At 38.2% G+C, this 16,537-nt stretch overlaps 1 protein-coding gene across 1 annotated transcript in view; it reads left to right on the top strand.

Moving 5' to 3' along the window:
* The window catches only part of LOC150084465 (cell adhesion molecule Dscam1-like), a 421,339-nt gene that overhangs the window by 231,915 nt on the left and 172,887 nt on the right, over positions 1-16,537 (top strand). The window contains exons 12-13 of the mRNA XM_090376247.1: positions 9,060-9,233; positions 16,183-16,330. Of these exons, the coding sequence (XP_090232373.1) occupies positions 9,060-9,233; positions 16,183-16,330 (322 nt within the window). The remainder of the gene's footprint in view (positions 1-9,059; positions 9,234-16,182; positions 16,331-16,537) is intronic.

The raw sequence follows: 16,537 nt of genomic DNA, 5'->3' as shown, positions 1-16,537 counted from the left end.
CGTGCCGCCCCTTTGTCTCAGGGTCACCCTTGTTCTGAGTCTTAACCAATCTTTCTCATTTTATCAACTTCCACTCTCTTCTTATTTGCCCGTTTTTTTTTCTCAAGCTGATTCCTTATTGCTCTATCTAACTTCTTATTTTAAGAAGTTTGTAAAATTTCTCAGGCTGTCTGTACCTTTGAAGTCAGTCGCTTATAGTTATACTTTAGCAGACTAATTTCCCACGATCTATAAAACTTGCCATCACTGCCAGCCAGACTTAAATCTAATTCCCAGCATTTGTTCCGTTTTTACTGCCTGTCTCATCTCCAGTTGTCACCGATTAAAGAAATGTCCCGACAGCACATGGTCCTCCGCGCCATTGTTTACTAGAGTTAACACCTTCTACTAATAGCAGTAGCTACTCGTTTCTATTGTTTTGGTTTGTCTGTGTGAGCTGGGAGTCGAAGCCTACCTAGGTTGCTAATAGCTTTTCACTTACCGCACCCCTTGTATAGACGTTGTCTAATTTAATCCCTTGCGAGTGACCTTAGTAATATTCTTGACTTCTAGGGTTTCGCTCCCCCATATTGCCATATTATAAGTTTTACTTTAAATAAATCTCACTTTTCTATAAAATAATATATTTGTAAGATTTTACATCTGACAGTAGCACACGCTTCTTGATTAGACCGGGGTTCGAGCCCGTGATTACTGGTAGAAAAAGAGGCTGGCGAAACGGATTTGATGGAAATGGCATCGGAGGAAATTGTAATAAATGGTTGAGATTCTCATATCATAAAATGGCCAATACCTGTATGGTAATAATACAAAATTAATTCAATAATTTTAAAGATATCATTGAACCTAGCTTGTAAAGGTTCAACACATCAAGTTACACGTACAGTAAGTTCTGGTTCGCTTTCCAATGAAACTGGGATAGAATTAAGATTGAATATTGTTGAATGTGAAAAAGAAATTCCAAATGGCGTTGGATAACAAAGTTTTTTTTGGCTTACAATGCAAAAATGAGAGAATACAATTTTTATTTTCTTTCAATGAAAGGACAGCTAGTTGACCCTCAAGTGATTTTCAATACTGGGGATACCAAAGACTACAAACATAATTTTTAGTATTCCTATCATCCATTAGTGCAACTGCTCGTACAACTCCAATTTCATCTGTTTGATTAATCCAGAATGATGAATATGCATACATATCTTCTGAAACTTTTGTCCAAACACGTAGCTGAACTATCGTATTAGACACTATTTTTTCTTGCATTGTTTCTTTTAGTTATGTTAATTTTCTTTCAGAAAAAGAAGCTGCATCTTTAGAACCAAAGATATCATTACTTGAAAAACCATACTTAACCTTGAATACCTTCTTTCATATAACACCATCATAAACAAGACTAATACAGCAATCATAACTAAACTCAGCTGAATATATTTCTTCATCTTGGAATTTAGATTTTACAAACCAGGTTAGCTTTTGGTATAGCTATCACTGCTCCTTGTACCAGACATATTAAACGAGTACCCATTTCCAATGATATGACACAGATTCTCAGCTAATGTTCTAAAATATCAATGCTTTCAAGTACAGCCCATTGCAAAATTGTTTTAAAGTCACGCTTTCGTCAAATTGTCTTGAATTTACTAAATAAGTTGCTAAAAACAGTGTAAGCATCGTTCTAATACATTTTGAAAACAATATTTTTACCAATTGAGGCATCGGAGATAAACCAAATCAATTCAGAGGATGATAGCGCAGATGATTCTGAAGGTCCAAATTTTGTGGTAAAAGAATGCGGGAAGACAAACTTAGCCGAGCAATTAGAATCTTATTTCTTGACTGCATATTCTTCCACAGAAAAGAGCACAAAGTTCAAAAGGGAGATTCAAAAATGCTTAGCTCCATACCATAAAATTTACAAAGATCTATCAAGCGAAAGAAAACAAAGCCAGATTATTGATTTTTTAAAGAGAGCACACGAATTCTAGATGCTGCAGAAGAAAGTTCAGAAGGTGAAGATATTCTGTAACAGAGAAAACATTCTCGTTTGATTGTGCTTAGCAGCGGTAGAAAATTAAATGAATGTACATTATGTGACATATATGTATCACAGTTTGTAAGACGTCTGTTCAGTTATTATTATTTTTAATGAAAATCGAGTTTCAGACTGTTATAATAAAATGGTGTATTTTTGTTAGCTTTTATAACATAACCCACCGTGTGTGTGTTTGTGTGTGTGTCCTGATATGAAGGGTGGCTCCTAGACATAAGCCCATCTCCACCTATTAGAGAGAGAGAGAGAGAGAGAGATAATGAGAGATAATCTTTAATGCCCTTCACGGCCAAAAAGCCAGGGGTTTACATTTTTACAGCCTCCCGAAACTTCCGGGAAAATAGAACAATTAATTTACAAAAACAGGTAATTTTACAAATGAAAACATATTTTGATACAAAGGAGAGAACTCCTTACGAGAGTTAGGTCTGATAGGTCTGATTGAGCTGGCTTAACATCGAGATAAGAGCACCAGCTCAATCAGACAGGAACGGATGCAAGGTACACATGTCATTGCTGATTAGTCCTACTAGACATAATTTTTTTCCTGTAAGTCCGGTCAACAGCGAATTTGTTCGGTTCGACGTCAAGTGCCTGGGTTTGCTTGAACATCTGCTGAGGGAGGAACCTGTCCGAGAGATGGAGTCGCGCTGAGCTATTACTCCTGTAATAGCTCAGAACCTTTGCAGAACAGGCCTGAAAAAAGAGTATTATGTAAGGCCATTTCGCCATCAGGGACTAACCAACACCTGGATCAACCGTTCTCTGTATTTGCTATAATGCACAAATCCCGAACCTACCGGATGTAGTGCTATACTGGTAGGTGCCAGCAATCCTGCCCTCAAGGCTTCCCAGACTTGGAGGCCAGCGAAAAATAAATAAATAAAATTTTAAAAAATTCCAACTAGGAACAATGTATACTTGTTGAAACAAAAGCAACATTATACAATTATTTACATGTAAATAGCAAATACATACATACACTTAGAATGACATTAACATTTAGATTATCTCCACTTTGGATATCCAGGAGCGGAAGATCAACTCGCACTGTAAACCAAAAACATCCTAGGAAGATGACGGTACATGAAGCGTTCTGCGGTCAAATGTGCAGCACTTCCATTAATTGGGATCCTGCAATCGATTTCTTAACTCCTGTCTTCTTTAAGAAACTTTGACTGAGAATTCCTGAAGCGAAGCAAAGCAAAGATGTCCCACCTCTGAACCAAGACAGCTAAATTATTCTCCGTGAGGTTTGGTAACCTATTTAATAATTTCTGCCTGTCTGAAGTATACAGTCCGCATTCAAGGATGACATGCCTTCAAGATTCAACCTCACCGCACGAACAGTAGGACTCGGGTTCTAATCCTCTTCCAAATAGTTTGGTCCTTAAGCCATGTCCAGTGATTAAGTAACTCGTGGCCATGGTGGGAGCAAACCAAGAAGACACCCTCTTATCTACTGCAAAGCTTACGGCTGGAATGAACCCTCTTGTAATGGTTCCATACTCACTCAGATCCCAACTTTGCTGCCAGCAATTCACAAACTCACCCCAAATTCTACGTTTTTTCTTCTTCGTGTTATTATTTGGATTAGAGGTGATATTCAGTATTTGTAACGGCCTTTCCTTCTTTAAGTTATATACAATACCTCGGAAAATAATGTGTAAATCCAAGGGGATGGTACCTGCAATAACCTGTAAGGCATTTGTCGACACTGTCCTGGGAGCGCGTATAACTGTAAGCAGCATTGTACGTTGCTGGAACAGAAGATTAGCTTTAGTTGTAACCTTGGTAGCAGCTGCAAACCAAATACCAGCACCATAAACTACAATGGGAAGAATTATCATCTTGTAGTACAATTCCAGAGTTTTTTTTGGATAAACCCCATTCCTTGTGGGAAATTCTAACAACTGCAGCTACGAACTTTTTGATTTTTTTCATTGATTTTAGTGACATCTACATGAAACATAAGATAATCATCTAAAGTTAAACCCAAATACTTGGTGTTCTGTACATATGGAATTTGAGTACTATACAGGGTTAACTTTGGCGGCCTTCCATAATCGAAATGGTGTTTAAACACCATGAAATTGGTCTTGGTGACAAAAATCTTTAGTTTATTTTAACCCGCCAATGCCACTAAATTATTCAAAACTGACTGAATTTTTTGTTCGAGAATTTGTCTTGATCCTCCCTGCACTGCCACCACCGAGTCATCTGCATATGCAACTTTGATGGACTCATCGCTATCCTTCTTGAGCCACTGGTCTAGCACTGCATTCTAGAAGAGAGGTCCCAAGACTGAACCCGAGGGCATCCTCTTGGAACGGTAGTTGTGTATGATAAATGCTTTGCACATACTTTAATATGTCGGTGCTTAAAGTAGTACTGGTCCCATATAACACGATTTCGCACTACACGAGATCTTGTAAGAGCCTAACTATAGTACCATAGTGTTAGGGTCAGGTGCCACTTGTGGTTTCCCACATTTACGCCATACGTACGCTGTGAAGAAATACAGTACTACTGTAAATGCCAGAAAAGTGTTGTGCATTGAATGTGTAGTAATATTGGATTGTGTCCTGGTATTTGGCCGCAGGGCCCCTGGTAAGACCCCACGTTGCCCGCACACACCACTAGGAAGGTAGGCAGGCTGCTCATTATTCTCTGACAGCTCTCCGTCAGAGTCGCCTGAGTGTCTTGAACGGAGACCAATTGAAAAAAAAAATAAGGTAGAGTGCGGTAGTACAGGGTGTACGGAAGAAGAGGGGGATGAAAATAAACGTAAGGGGATGTAGGTGAAGGCATCCCCTAAATTGATGGTGGAGCGTTGGCCCCACCAGGCGAAAAGGGTGATAACCCCAGAAGGGTAGCAAAGCCACGCAGCTAGAGTGCAGAGTGTGATCGACATTTGGCGGTCGAGTGGTATAGACTACCTGAACCTACCCAGCCATGTGGCTGGGTTAGCAGGTAATCCTACCCTGGATGTTCAAGAGTTACCAAGTCGATGTTGGTAAAAAGTTCGAGTAGAGATTTTATTTACGATTTGGGCAAGTCCAGGCACAGGACTTTGTACCTTGGGTTGGTTGTAGAGTCCTGCGCCTAGCAAAGTGGTTCTATGCTCATTCCGTTAGTAATTTGTAGTATTGTTCTTCAGAAATGAACAGGTGCTCTTGACTTTGAGGTATTGCTGGAGTTTGGTTTGTAGTATTCCTTGAAGATAAATTGGACTGTTATAAAGAAGATGGTCCCAATCTTCAATTTCTCCACGTATACAGTAGGGATTATTCATGATTCCCAGTGTAGTCAACTTATGATTTATAGAGCCATGTCCAGTTATAATGTATATACAGTAGATGCCTGGAGAGAACCAAGGCGGCGACTTTGGATAAAAACGTTCGATGTCTGGGATGAATTTCTTAGTTATTAGGCCCTTTTCCGGCTCTCCCCATCATGTCTGCCAGATTTGTAGTAGCATGGCAGCTAGTTTCTTCTTTTCTTGCTTACAGTCATTGTGGGTGTCGATAGTATGTCCAAAGATGGTAACTGGGATGCCCCTTTGACAAGCAGTAGTGCAATACTCGAGGGATAACCTCCAAGTCAAGGGGGGAGGACACCCGCCAGAACATGGAGGGTCGGAAAGCTTACTGTGCAGCAGGCCCCTGGTAATGGTGAGCAAGATACTTCGCTAAATTGTTTCTAGTTTGCGTGCATTGCGAACAGTTATTGCTCTATGGTACCAAATCCCGGATCCGTATGTAATAGCAGGGAAGAATATAACTACGGGGGGGTTACCTGTAATAATTCTACCAATGATAGGAACTGATTCTGATTCCATTGATTTCGGTTCCAAAATGAATCGCTTTGAAACAACACGTCCGGTATGTCGCTGTCGTAGCATCGTGACTTGCAAACAAAAGGGTTTTGCTAGTCACAATATGTTCATAATCATCTCAATGGGTGAGAAATAAAGTGTATGTGTAGGCGAAAGAACGATGGAACATGTGTAGAGCCTATCAATAATTCATGTACGATGATGATGCCCGCCAGACGCATTTCCTACACTTTCCCTCCACTAGCTGAAATTAGCAATGAGCAAATGTCACATGAGTCGTGCTACGAATGCTTTAGTTCTACAGTCTACAACTGGGAAAGTGTACCGGTCTCACGAATTGGTTTACGTTTTGCATAGCGATGACATGTGCTTTGTTTCCAACGCTGCAGTGCATTGTATCACTGAACCGTTGGCCTATCACCAACGGTTCTAAACTTGATCATGTGTTGAACGAGGTTAAGTGGGGTATAAGACTTGTAGATCTACCACTGGGTACTGTGGAACTCTCGCCTAGAAAAATAGCTGGCTATATTTTTCTTGGTGTTTTATAATCTGGAAGCATCCATGCTTTCGTGTGTTCGCATCTTTGCCTTCGCCTGAAGAAATCCAGTATGCCATTAGGTGGAGAGTCATATATCAGTTCCCACCAATTGTACAATACATACGACACAAAATTTGTAGAAGGAATATATATATATATATCGCTTAGGTATGCTGCCCAAATTTTCCAACTGCTAATTGTTGCCAGCACTCGTTTACGCAGTTCACCTCGCATGACCACCATATTGGACATTCTTTATTAATTTTTGTATGTACTAACGGTTTTCGACTAAAGAAAGACACCTATGCCGGAAAACTATCAATGTATGTTTATTTTATCTATCTTAAAGTTTAATAAACTGTTCTAAGTTTTAAGAAGTGTCAAAATGGCTGAATAGTGTGTAAGAACTTTGAGAAAATGTAGAAGAAATGCTATTGAAACATTAGAGGAGAGATCTAAGAGGCCGAAACTAGACTCTACGGAGACGGACAGAAAACATTGAAGAAAGAGAAGCAAGATTGGAAATGAGAAGACGCCGTTGGGCTAGTCAAATAGAAGTACGTACCGGATGCGAATAATCAACAAGCTGTAATTAATGTGGAAGAACATGGCATAGGAAATGTGTTACAACTGTGAGTATTGCAATGCAAAATATTGGCGACGTGAGTTAAACACATCAAATAAATACACTAAATGCTGTCATGATGGAAAGGTTTCACTTTACCCACTGTCTGAGACACCTACTCTATTACGAGAGCTGCTTACAGTGGATACACGCGAAGCAATTAAACAGAGAACATATACGAGAATACAACTCGGCAATGGCGTTCGCATCAATGGGCGCAGGGATTAAATCGCCGCCTGGAATTGGCCCATACTGTTTTAGAATACACGGCGAGATTTACCATTTGGTCTCATCGCTATATCCAAACAAGGAAAATAAGCCAGGATATGGATAACTTTATGTTTTCGATTAGGCTGAAGTAACAATAAAACTGCTTGAAAAATAATCAAACCAAGGTTGTATGGCCGAATTAATGCAATAATTGGACGAGTCGGTTAAGAGACGATATAATGCATATCCAAAACGGAGGTTGCTGCAATATTTGTTGGAGAACACGGGAAACCATATGCAAATAGAGACATAAGCATATATCTTACCGGTGACTGCCGTAAAATTATATCACCGCTAAACAAGAATGGTGAAGGCCGAAGGATCTAGATTAAACTATTTATGCCATAATCAGAAAGATTGCGTATGTTATGCACATCTAGTTTTAAATAAAATGTTAAAGTAATTAATTGTGTTATAATCCAAATGTATAAACACCAGCTACGTATTTGAGCCGTAGAATAATTAAACACTACGCAATTCACATAAATGCTACAAAATATATTTTACTGCCATTCTTCATAAGGGAAATGTATGCAAAACCCTCTTGTATAACAGTTTTTTGGGAAAATAAAAACTTATACCAAAATTTTCTTCTGCAACGAAAGTGATTAACTGACTTTGTAGTGTTGTTCCTCTACGAAGGAACAAAAATAATTGCTCAATTAACCAGAATAACTTTCCTGCATGTACTGCCCATTACTAATCAATTTACATTTCTCATAATTATTCCAGCCCTACTTAAGTTTAAAGAAATTTAAGTTTTTTTTTTGCTTATCAAACAAGTTGCAGTAGCTTTTTCTCGTTTATCTCACGTCTTCCAGTTTTTCCTTGCATATTTAGATATGCAGAGTGGGTTGCAATTTATTCTCCAACAGAAAAAAATATCAAAGTTTTAGTCTCAGGGTTTCTAAGTAGTTTTCAAAATAGTTTAATCCTAGCTTATAAAACTCGTACAACTTCGCGATTTAAAATACTTTAATCGCGCCTCTGAGAATTAAAAAGCGATTTAAAGAATCATTATGTTTTATGTCCAGAGTGTGAAAACTTTCAGTTATTTCTAGTTTTAAAATAGCGATATATGAATCACAAAACTTAAAGTAAATGCACGGGCAATAAAACATTCCACATATTCAAAGTATAAATACATGTATCCACGTACTAGCTTGCAACTAGACTTAAACAGGTGCTCTTGTTTGGCAGAAAACACTTTCGAATAATAGTATATCGAACTCAGTACTACTCATTGTTGATTGAAGACTTTTCAATTAAGAAAAATTTCCCATTGATTTATTATACCCATTTCTTTGTTATTTTTTAGCAAGGGGTGGGGTGGAGAAACAGAAGTTAATTAATGAAGCTTCTAGTAATGCAATGCCAATTTCAAATTAACTGTTTGTTATCAGCTTGATTTATAACAAGCATCCCTGTACATCTTTATTTATATTAAATAACATTCTATCTATGGATTGATAGAAAGTTATTTAATATAAATAAAGTACCAATTATGCACATTTTTAACTTCTGACTTGCATCCAGCAGCTGAAATAGAAGCTCACTTATTAGTTCCTTTGCAATTTTAAAACTGTTATATCGATACTACTTAATTCTTTCGAAAGGTTTGCATTTTTCATCAAATCAAATGAATTGAGCCATATGCATTAAATTTCTTTATGATATTTCCATTGATAAATGTTTTAATTGTGAATTTTTAAAATTAACTGTAATGAATTTTTAGGTTCTACACCAGAACAGTACAAGACAATTGTGAGTAGTTCTCGCATCCATATCCTTGTTAACGGCTCCTTAATAATTAGAAGTATAGAGGAATTCGATGGAGGATATTATCTTTGTGAAGCGAGCAATAGTGTTGGAGCAGGCCTTAGCACTGTCGTCACACTGAGCGTACAAAGTAAGCCTTATTTATTTTTTATTATTATTGTGCTTTATTTTCTTATTTTAAATATATTCATACACAAAAGTTAAACGTTAAATTTATACGTTTTTAGGAATCACTAGCTGTCGAGATCTCATTAAAATTGTTTAAACGCCTGTAGATAAACTCAAAAGAAAAAAAAGAAAGAAAGAAATACAGGAAATGTGCATACAATAAAATAATGACTCATGAAAATCGTACAACTTTCGAATGATGAATAGTGTTATATTAGGTATTGTCAAGAAGATTTTCAGGAAGATACCATCATCTCTGAAGCAAGATTTATCACACATAAAGCATCTCACACACCCTCCACAGTGTTTAGATCTTGGATTCCGACAGCTCAATCCTAAGATATCTTCGCTTTCCCAAAATTCACCAATCAACGGAGCATTGTGTAAAATGACTTCTCTAAAATGTAATTAAGGACCACTCTTATCGAGCGGTCTAGATCTGCCTTCGATATGGGTTTAGTACTCCGTACAAGTTTGACGTGCCGATATTTTTCCCTTATGTTAGGTTATCAGCGTTGTTTTCCAGTCGTAAACGTGTCACCTTCAGGGGTACACTTTCGGACACTTGCAATTGTATATCTGTTTCCAAATGTGGTTGCCCCATCCCAATCACTGATAATAGTTCAGATGGTATCTCCTTGCTAAGTTGCACAGCCCTATAAAAGAAACCTATAAAATAAATATATATCATTCTCTGCCTAGCACGAATAAAAATGAACAATACCGTTCAATCAGGGATGTTAAATTTATATGTTGCTGGCTTGTTATACAAATTTTATGTTAAAAGAGCACGAGGAAATTTATATTTGATATTTCTCCATATGAACGAGTAAATAAATATTCATTTATTGCAAATACAGCAAGCCCATCACAGCACATGGTAAGGGGCAGGTAAAAATACAAAGGAAATGACATAAAATAATCGAGTATATGTACATAGCAGATTTTATATAGATATTAACAATGGCTAGGAATTTTAGTTATGAATTTAAAAAAATTTCAGAACAGTACATTTGGCTTTCAGTTGCAATTACTGGATTGGATTATTTTTCTTCGTTTTATCGGAGATCTGACTCCTGTAGGCTTCAGAGTTGATTAACCTGTTGCAATCAATTCTGTCCATTTGTTTGAGCCTGAAGAGGTTGGATTTGAATCGCTGGTTTCTTGAATTTTCCCTGTTGGGGGCAGCTATTATATTGACTAAGTTTGGTGAATCGCATGCAGAGGTGATTAACTTCGCAAGAAGCATGACTCCAGACTCGTTGATCATCTGTTGCAGAGGCTTTGTTTTTAGGTTTTTATAAAGCTGTTGCCTGGATATTGTATGGGGAAAACGAAGCTTACTATTGAGCCATCTAAGAACCCAATATTCTAGGTCAAGGAATTTATTGACGGTTACTTGAGGAGCACCAGACCAGATTTCGGAAGCATAGGACAGAATGGGAAAGATGCATCTTTGAACATGCTTAATGACTGTTTTTCTGTCTTGAATCGCTGCTGTTTCTTGTTTGATTAACCATTTTGATTTTTGAATTTTTTGAGCAACATATAAATAGTGGGCATTAAAGGAGAGATTTTTATCAAAAACAACTCCAAGGTCTTTGTGAGCGTAAACATTTGGGATTGGGACATCTGCAATTTTTATTTCTATGTGGTTGGGTTGTTTCTGAAGGGAATAAGTAATTTGAGCAGATTTGCTTGCATTTATATTCATATTGAGATCTTTCAGGTACTCGATGATTTCACAAATCTGTGAATTCGCATCATTGATAACTTTGCGAATATCATCACTGGCTTTGGAGATTATAAATAACTTTAAATGATCGGCATATGCCAGTAGATTTGGATTTTCTTGGAGAAGTGGTTGAAGAGATGCTGAAAATATCGTACTGGAGAGAACGGCTCCTTGGGGAATGCCTGTTGAGGTTGCGACGAGAATATTGTCAGTACTAGTGGAGAAAAGGAGAAGTCTGCGTTTTAGGCTGTATTGAAGATAGGAAATAATCATTGTGTCAACGAGAAAATTATTTTTTAGTATTTGAAAAGCTTTTTTGAGATCGATGTTGTCGAAAGCACCTTTGATGTCAAAATAAAATACATCGCATTGTGCCTTATCTTGAAACGCAGTTTGGATGCGTACAATGGTGTCAGCTAGGCTTGTTGTTGTGGAGCGCCCTCTATGATCAAAATGCATATTGACAGGTGCATTAGCGAAGATTGCATGTTGAAGATATGGGAGCATGATTTTTTTTCAATAATTTTAGTAATTATTGACGAAACAGCAATTGGTCGATGGCCGGGATGTATATTCCGCTGTCTTGAAACTGAAAATCATAACTTTAAACATTTGCTAAAGTGTGTTGTTTTTTGTTTTTCTGTGGTTTACCATATTACAAGTCGAGCAAAAATGAATAAACGAAAACCAGTAAGCTGCACACCGTAATTGTGTTTCATTCAATATGGAACGGTGCATAGTCCATTCGAAGTAATATTTACGTGCTGCTTCAGATAGACACGATCCCCAAAGGGAAATGCAGTATGAGACACGAACTGGTGTAAATGCATTACAAGAGAAAGAATGGTCATCTTGACTAATGCAGACCTCAGAACTATATGAATAATAATAGATTGATTGAGTTATTTGGTTGGCTGTGTACAAGAAGACACAGTTATTTAGCCTAAACTAAAATGCTGAACGAATCCTCACACGAAGTCACTTGGAATGAAAAAGGGAGCACGCATTTAAACTAAGAGGGAATAATTGTAGGGTAATGACTGAAAATTTTCTTTTAATGAAAAAGTGATATTTGGAATAAACAAACAACCAGTCTTGTGGAAGTAGGGAGCTTATCTAAATTTAAAGGAGGATTGGACAAACTTAAAAGATACAGTGAAATTAATTGACAGTATAGTAAGAGCACTGGTTACTTTTTTCTTCTTGGAAAAGGGTATAAAATGTTAATTCCTTGCATCAATTTAGTAATGATACTTGGTTATACTTCTCTAAGCATTTCGAGGAATAAAAAAATAAGGAAAATTATGATCGATTTATTTAACTTTTAATTGTCAGAAAAGAAGTATTGAAAGCTGGTGGTTGTAAAATTTTAATATTCTTGCTTTTTAATCGTAAAACTCTTAGTTGTTTTAAATTGTTTTTAGTCCTTGAGGATGTCACAGACATTCTCTCAGATATGCCAGACAAGCTGCACTGGCTACCTGGGAGTCTAAAACGCTGATGGAACTGATATTCGGGTGACATTCAAGTCAAGTAGACCCAATTTCGGCGAAGTCCGGATGGTCTGTGGCAGCCAAATCCTCTGCTTGCACCTTCACGATGGTGGGAGTGTTGGTAATCCTGGGTATAACCTCCATACACAAGCACACTGTGGGTGAATACCCAGATATGAGCCAACGTAAGCAGGAGTCGAGGTGTGGCGCCCACACCACATGGAGGAATGCCGCCCTTCTGTGTTACCAGGCAATACTAGGTGGTAGAAGACTCTCATTAACCGGTGCAATACCACCACTTTGCTTATTTGGAGGCTTGAAGTGGTGGAACCTATGTTTAGTCTCCAGAGCTAAGTTCCGGTCAACTCTTCCCCATCTCCACTATCATACAGTATGACTGATGCCTTTTGAGGTTATGATGAACATCGTGACGAGATCCAATCTTCCTTACATTTCGAGGGTACAGCTCTAAAACGGTATTCGCAGGCCGGCCAATAGTTAGTACACCAGACCAAACCTATTGGTAATTCCTCTCTTTGCAACTCGACTTTCTCCATCCAACTTTCCTAACAGTGAGGTAATTTTCCTTGGTGATTTTAATATTCACAATTGCAGCTGCTTTCCGTTTTCTAGTCACACCGACCCAGCTGGTCTAGATGCTGAAGCTTTTGCAATTTCTAATGACTTGTACAGATTGTACTTTAACCTACGGCGCCTCCGTAGCCAGGTGAGCAGGAGCAACAGTGCATAGCACACGCTTCTTGATTAGACCTGGGTTCGAGCCCGTGACCACCAAATACGGAGGATGCCGAAAGGTCAGGAATGACCACCGCATATACCCGGAGCAATATGGCCTTAGTTGCTAATGCTCCTAAAAACCAAATAACAACAACTTTAACCTACAAGAATCCCTGACAATACTAACCATACAGCCAACACGCTTGATCTTTTTCTCACAAACAACCGTTCTAAGTATACGGTCAAAGGGAGTGGTCCTTTAGGTACCTCAGATCACAACTTGGTGATTGTCTCTTCTCCAATGGAGCCTTTATCTCATGACTATTCCCAAACTCGTATTGTTTGCCCTTACAAGAATGCAAAATTGGATGACCAGCAGATTTCTTTTTATTGGTCGGACTACTGTTTCAAAACTTATGATGTCAACATTTGCTCTGATCGTGTCAGCGATATTATTCTTGTAGGAATGGAATCCCATATTCCAAACTCCACTTTAAAATCTCGTCCTTTATCTAAACCTTGGTTTTCCAATAAATGTGCTAAGTCTGTTCAAGAGACGAACATTGCATATCGTAATTGGCTTGTTTCCAATTCTTAAGATTCATTTTCTGACTACACCAAAGCTCGCAACAATTGCAAAGCAGTCATTAATCAGTCCAAACTAGATTTTTACCAGGCTAAGAATAAAAAGCTTGTTTCTTGCCTAATGGTAGCCGAGCATTCTGGTCTCTTGCCAAAGCTATAGGCCGCAACTTTTGCCCATCTCTACTCCCACCTCTGTCAAAACCAGATGGTTCTGTTGTCACTTCAACCAAGGATAAAGCTGATCTGCTAGCAGCCCATTTTTCTTCCAACCCACGTATTAATGATTTCGGTAAAACACCTCCCACCATTCCCAACACGTTCCATTCAATGCCTCCTGTGGTCTTCCGTCTAAAGAATGTCAAAAGAATTTTGATAAATCTCGATGATAAGAAAGCTCCAGGTCCTGATGGTATTTCTCCGCTTGTTCTCAAAACCTGTGCTCCTGAACTTACTCCTGTTCTCTGCCGCCTTTTTTCACTTTCTTATTCCAAAGGTGTTTTTCCTTCTGCTTGTAAATTTGCTCATATCCAGCCAGTTCCTAAAAACGGTGACAAGTCACTCTCATCCAATTATCGTTGTTGTTGTTATTTGGTTTTTAGGAGCATTAGCAACTAAGGTCATATTGTTCCGGGGATACGCGGTGGTCATTCCCTGACCTTTCCGCATCCTCCGTATTTGGAGGTCACGGTCTCGAACCCCGGTCTAATCAAGAAGCGTGTGCTACGCACTGCTGCTCCTTCCCACCTGGCTACGGAGGCGCCTCATCATCATAAAAATTGGATATCATCAGTAATAAGTACGGTGATACATCACAACAGCCACCGCTGTTGTGATGTATCACTCGCTATTTCGGCAGAAGTAGCAAGGTGGGCTTACGGTTTGCCAACTGTTTTTTGTAATTAGTTATCCAGTTTTCTCTCTGATCGCTCACTGAGGGTGCTGGTAGATGGCTCTCTGTCTTCTAACTTCTCCACTACTACTGGTAACCCCCAAGGTTCAGTTCTTTCCCCCACTCTTTTCCTCTTGTATATTGATGACCTTCTTCCATTGACTGGAAATCCTATCCATAGTTTTGCCGATGATAGCACATTGCATTTCGCTTTCCATTTTGAAAATCCTTGCCCTGCTGAATCAGCTTCAACTTCTCGAATATCCGCCACCAATTCCTCCTTAAATGCCGATCTCCAGGTAATTCTCCAGTGGGGCAAAGACAACTTAGTTGATTTCAATCCTTCTAAAACTCAGTCTTGTCTTATATCTAGCAAAAAGGATTCTTCTATTCCTATGCTTATCTTTGGTGACACTCCGATTTCTGGTCAAAATGATATATCTCTTTTGGGGATTACCCTGACTTGTAATCTCTCTTGGCACAAGCACATTACAAATATTGCTTCTTCTGCATCTAAAAAACTTGGTTTTCTCTTTTGCTTTCGGCGTTACTTTTCTTACAAACAGCTGTTCACTCTGTATAAATCGCAAATCCGCCCTACCATGGAATATTGTTCCCACAGCTGGGGTGTGCCCCCAAAATCTCTCCGAGACTTTTTGATTCCGTTCAGAAGAGGGCGGTTTGGTTAATTAATGACTCATCTTTAACAAAGTCTCTCCGCTCTCTATCTCATAGACGTACTGTTTCTGCTGCATGCCTTTTCTACAGATACTTCCATGGGCACTGTTCTTGTGAATTGGCTGTTCTTATATAATTTCCGCGCTCTCTTTTAAAACAGTCCGAACACGTACCGCCACCAGCCAACTCCCATTTACTGTCCAACTTCAAATTCACAGAACCAACTTTTCATCGTCCTCGTTTATTCATTTAACTGCCTTTTCTGGAATAACTTTCCTTCTTACGTATTTCCTGAAAATTACAGTCTACAGAAGTTCAAGTATAATGTCAACAAATATCTTCGGATTGTGTTATGATCGTATCTATTCCTAATTAGGTCTGAAGTTACAGATGTAGGCATTGTTATTTCTGCTTTAACAACAGTATTATTCTTGCTATTTTATGTCAATCACTAATCTGCGACTCTTCATGTGCATGCTTGAAGAATATGACAAGAACGGCTTAATTTATTCTATGAATAGACCTGTAGTGCTCTATGATATAGTGCTGATGTTTCTCATTGATTTGAGAAATGATTGCTTAAGCTTATTAAGATTAAATAATGTGAATATTCAACAAAGAAAAGCTTAAGTACTTCACGAAATGAAATATGTAGTTTAATGAAATATTTGATTTCATTTAGACCAAAAATAAGAGATGGTATTAAGTGTATTCATTCAATTCACAGTAAGTTTTGGTTAATATCTTTTTCTCTCTCTCTCTCTTTTTTGATAAACTAAATTTTCTGTTTCAGGTGGACCACAGTTCGAAACTAAATTCAGAGTGGAAACCGCGAAAAAAGGTGGTAAACACATCACGAGATGCAAAGCGAAAGGAGACAAGCCAATATCATTTTCATGGAAGAAAAACGGTGCTTTGATTGATTCGACTCTAGATTCAAGGTAAGATTGAGAACTCCTGTTTTACAAGAATAGAAAAAGTATCGAATTTACTGCGAAATTTCGAAATATTGTTTTAAGCGTGTTCTGATTTTCTGTTGATGGTTCTTCAAAAAAGGAGGGAAGGGTGTTTTTCCAGAACTGAATGGGTGGAAAATTCAGATGCTTTTGATCATTTTGCAGATGCGGACGTTGTCAAGCTATCAAATT

The sequence above is a fragment of the Mastigoproctus giganteus genome, chromosome 6, assembly GCF_048544385.1.
Source record: "Mastigoproctus giganteus isolate SK-2022 chromosome 6, ASM4854438v1, whole genome shotgun sequence".
Lineage (NCBI taxonomy): Eukaryota > Metazoa > Arthropoda > Arachnida > Uropygi > Thelyphonidae > Mastigoproctus > Mastigoproctus giganteus.
The sequence above is the reverse complement of the archived record's forward strand: the minus strand, read 5'-3'. Positions and strand labels throughout refer to the sequence as shown.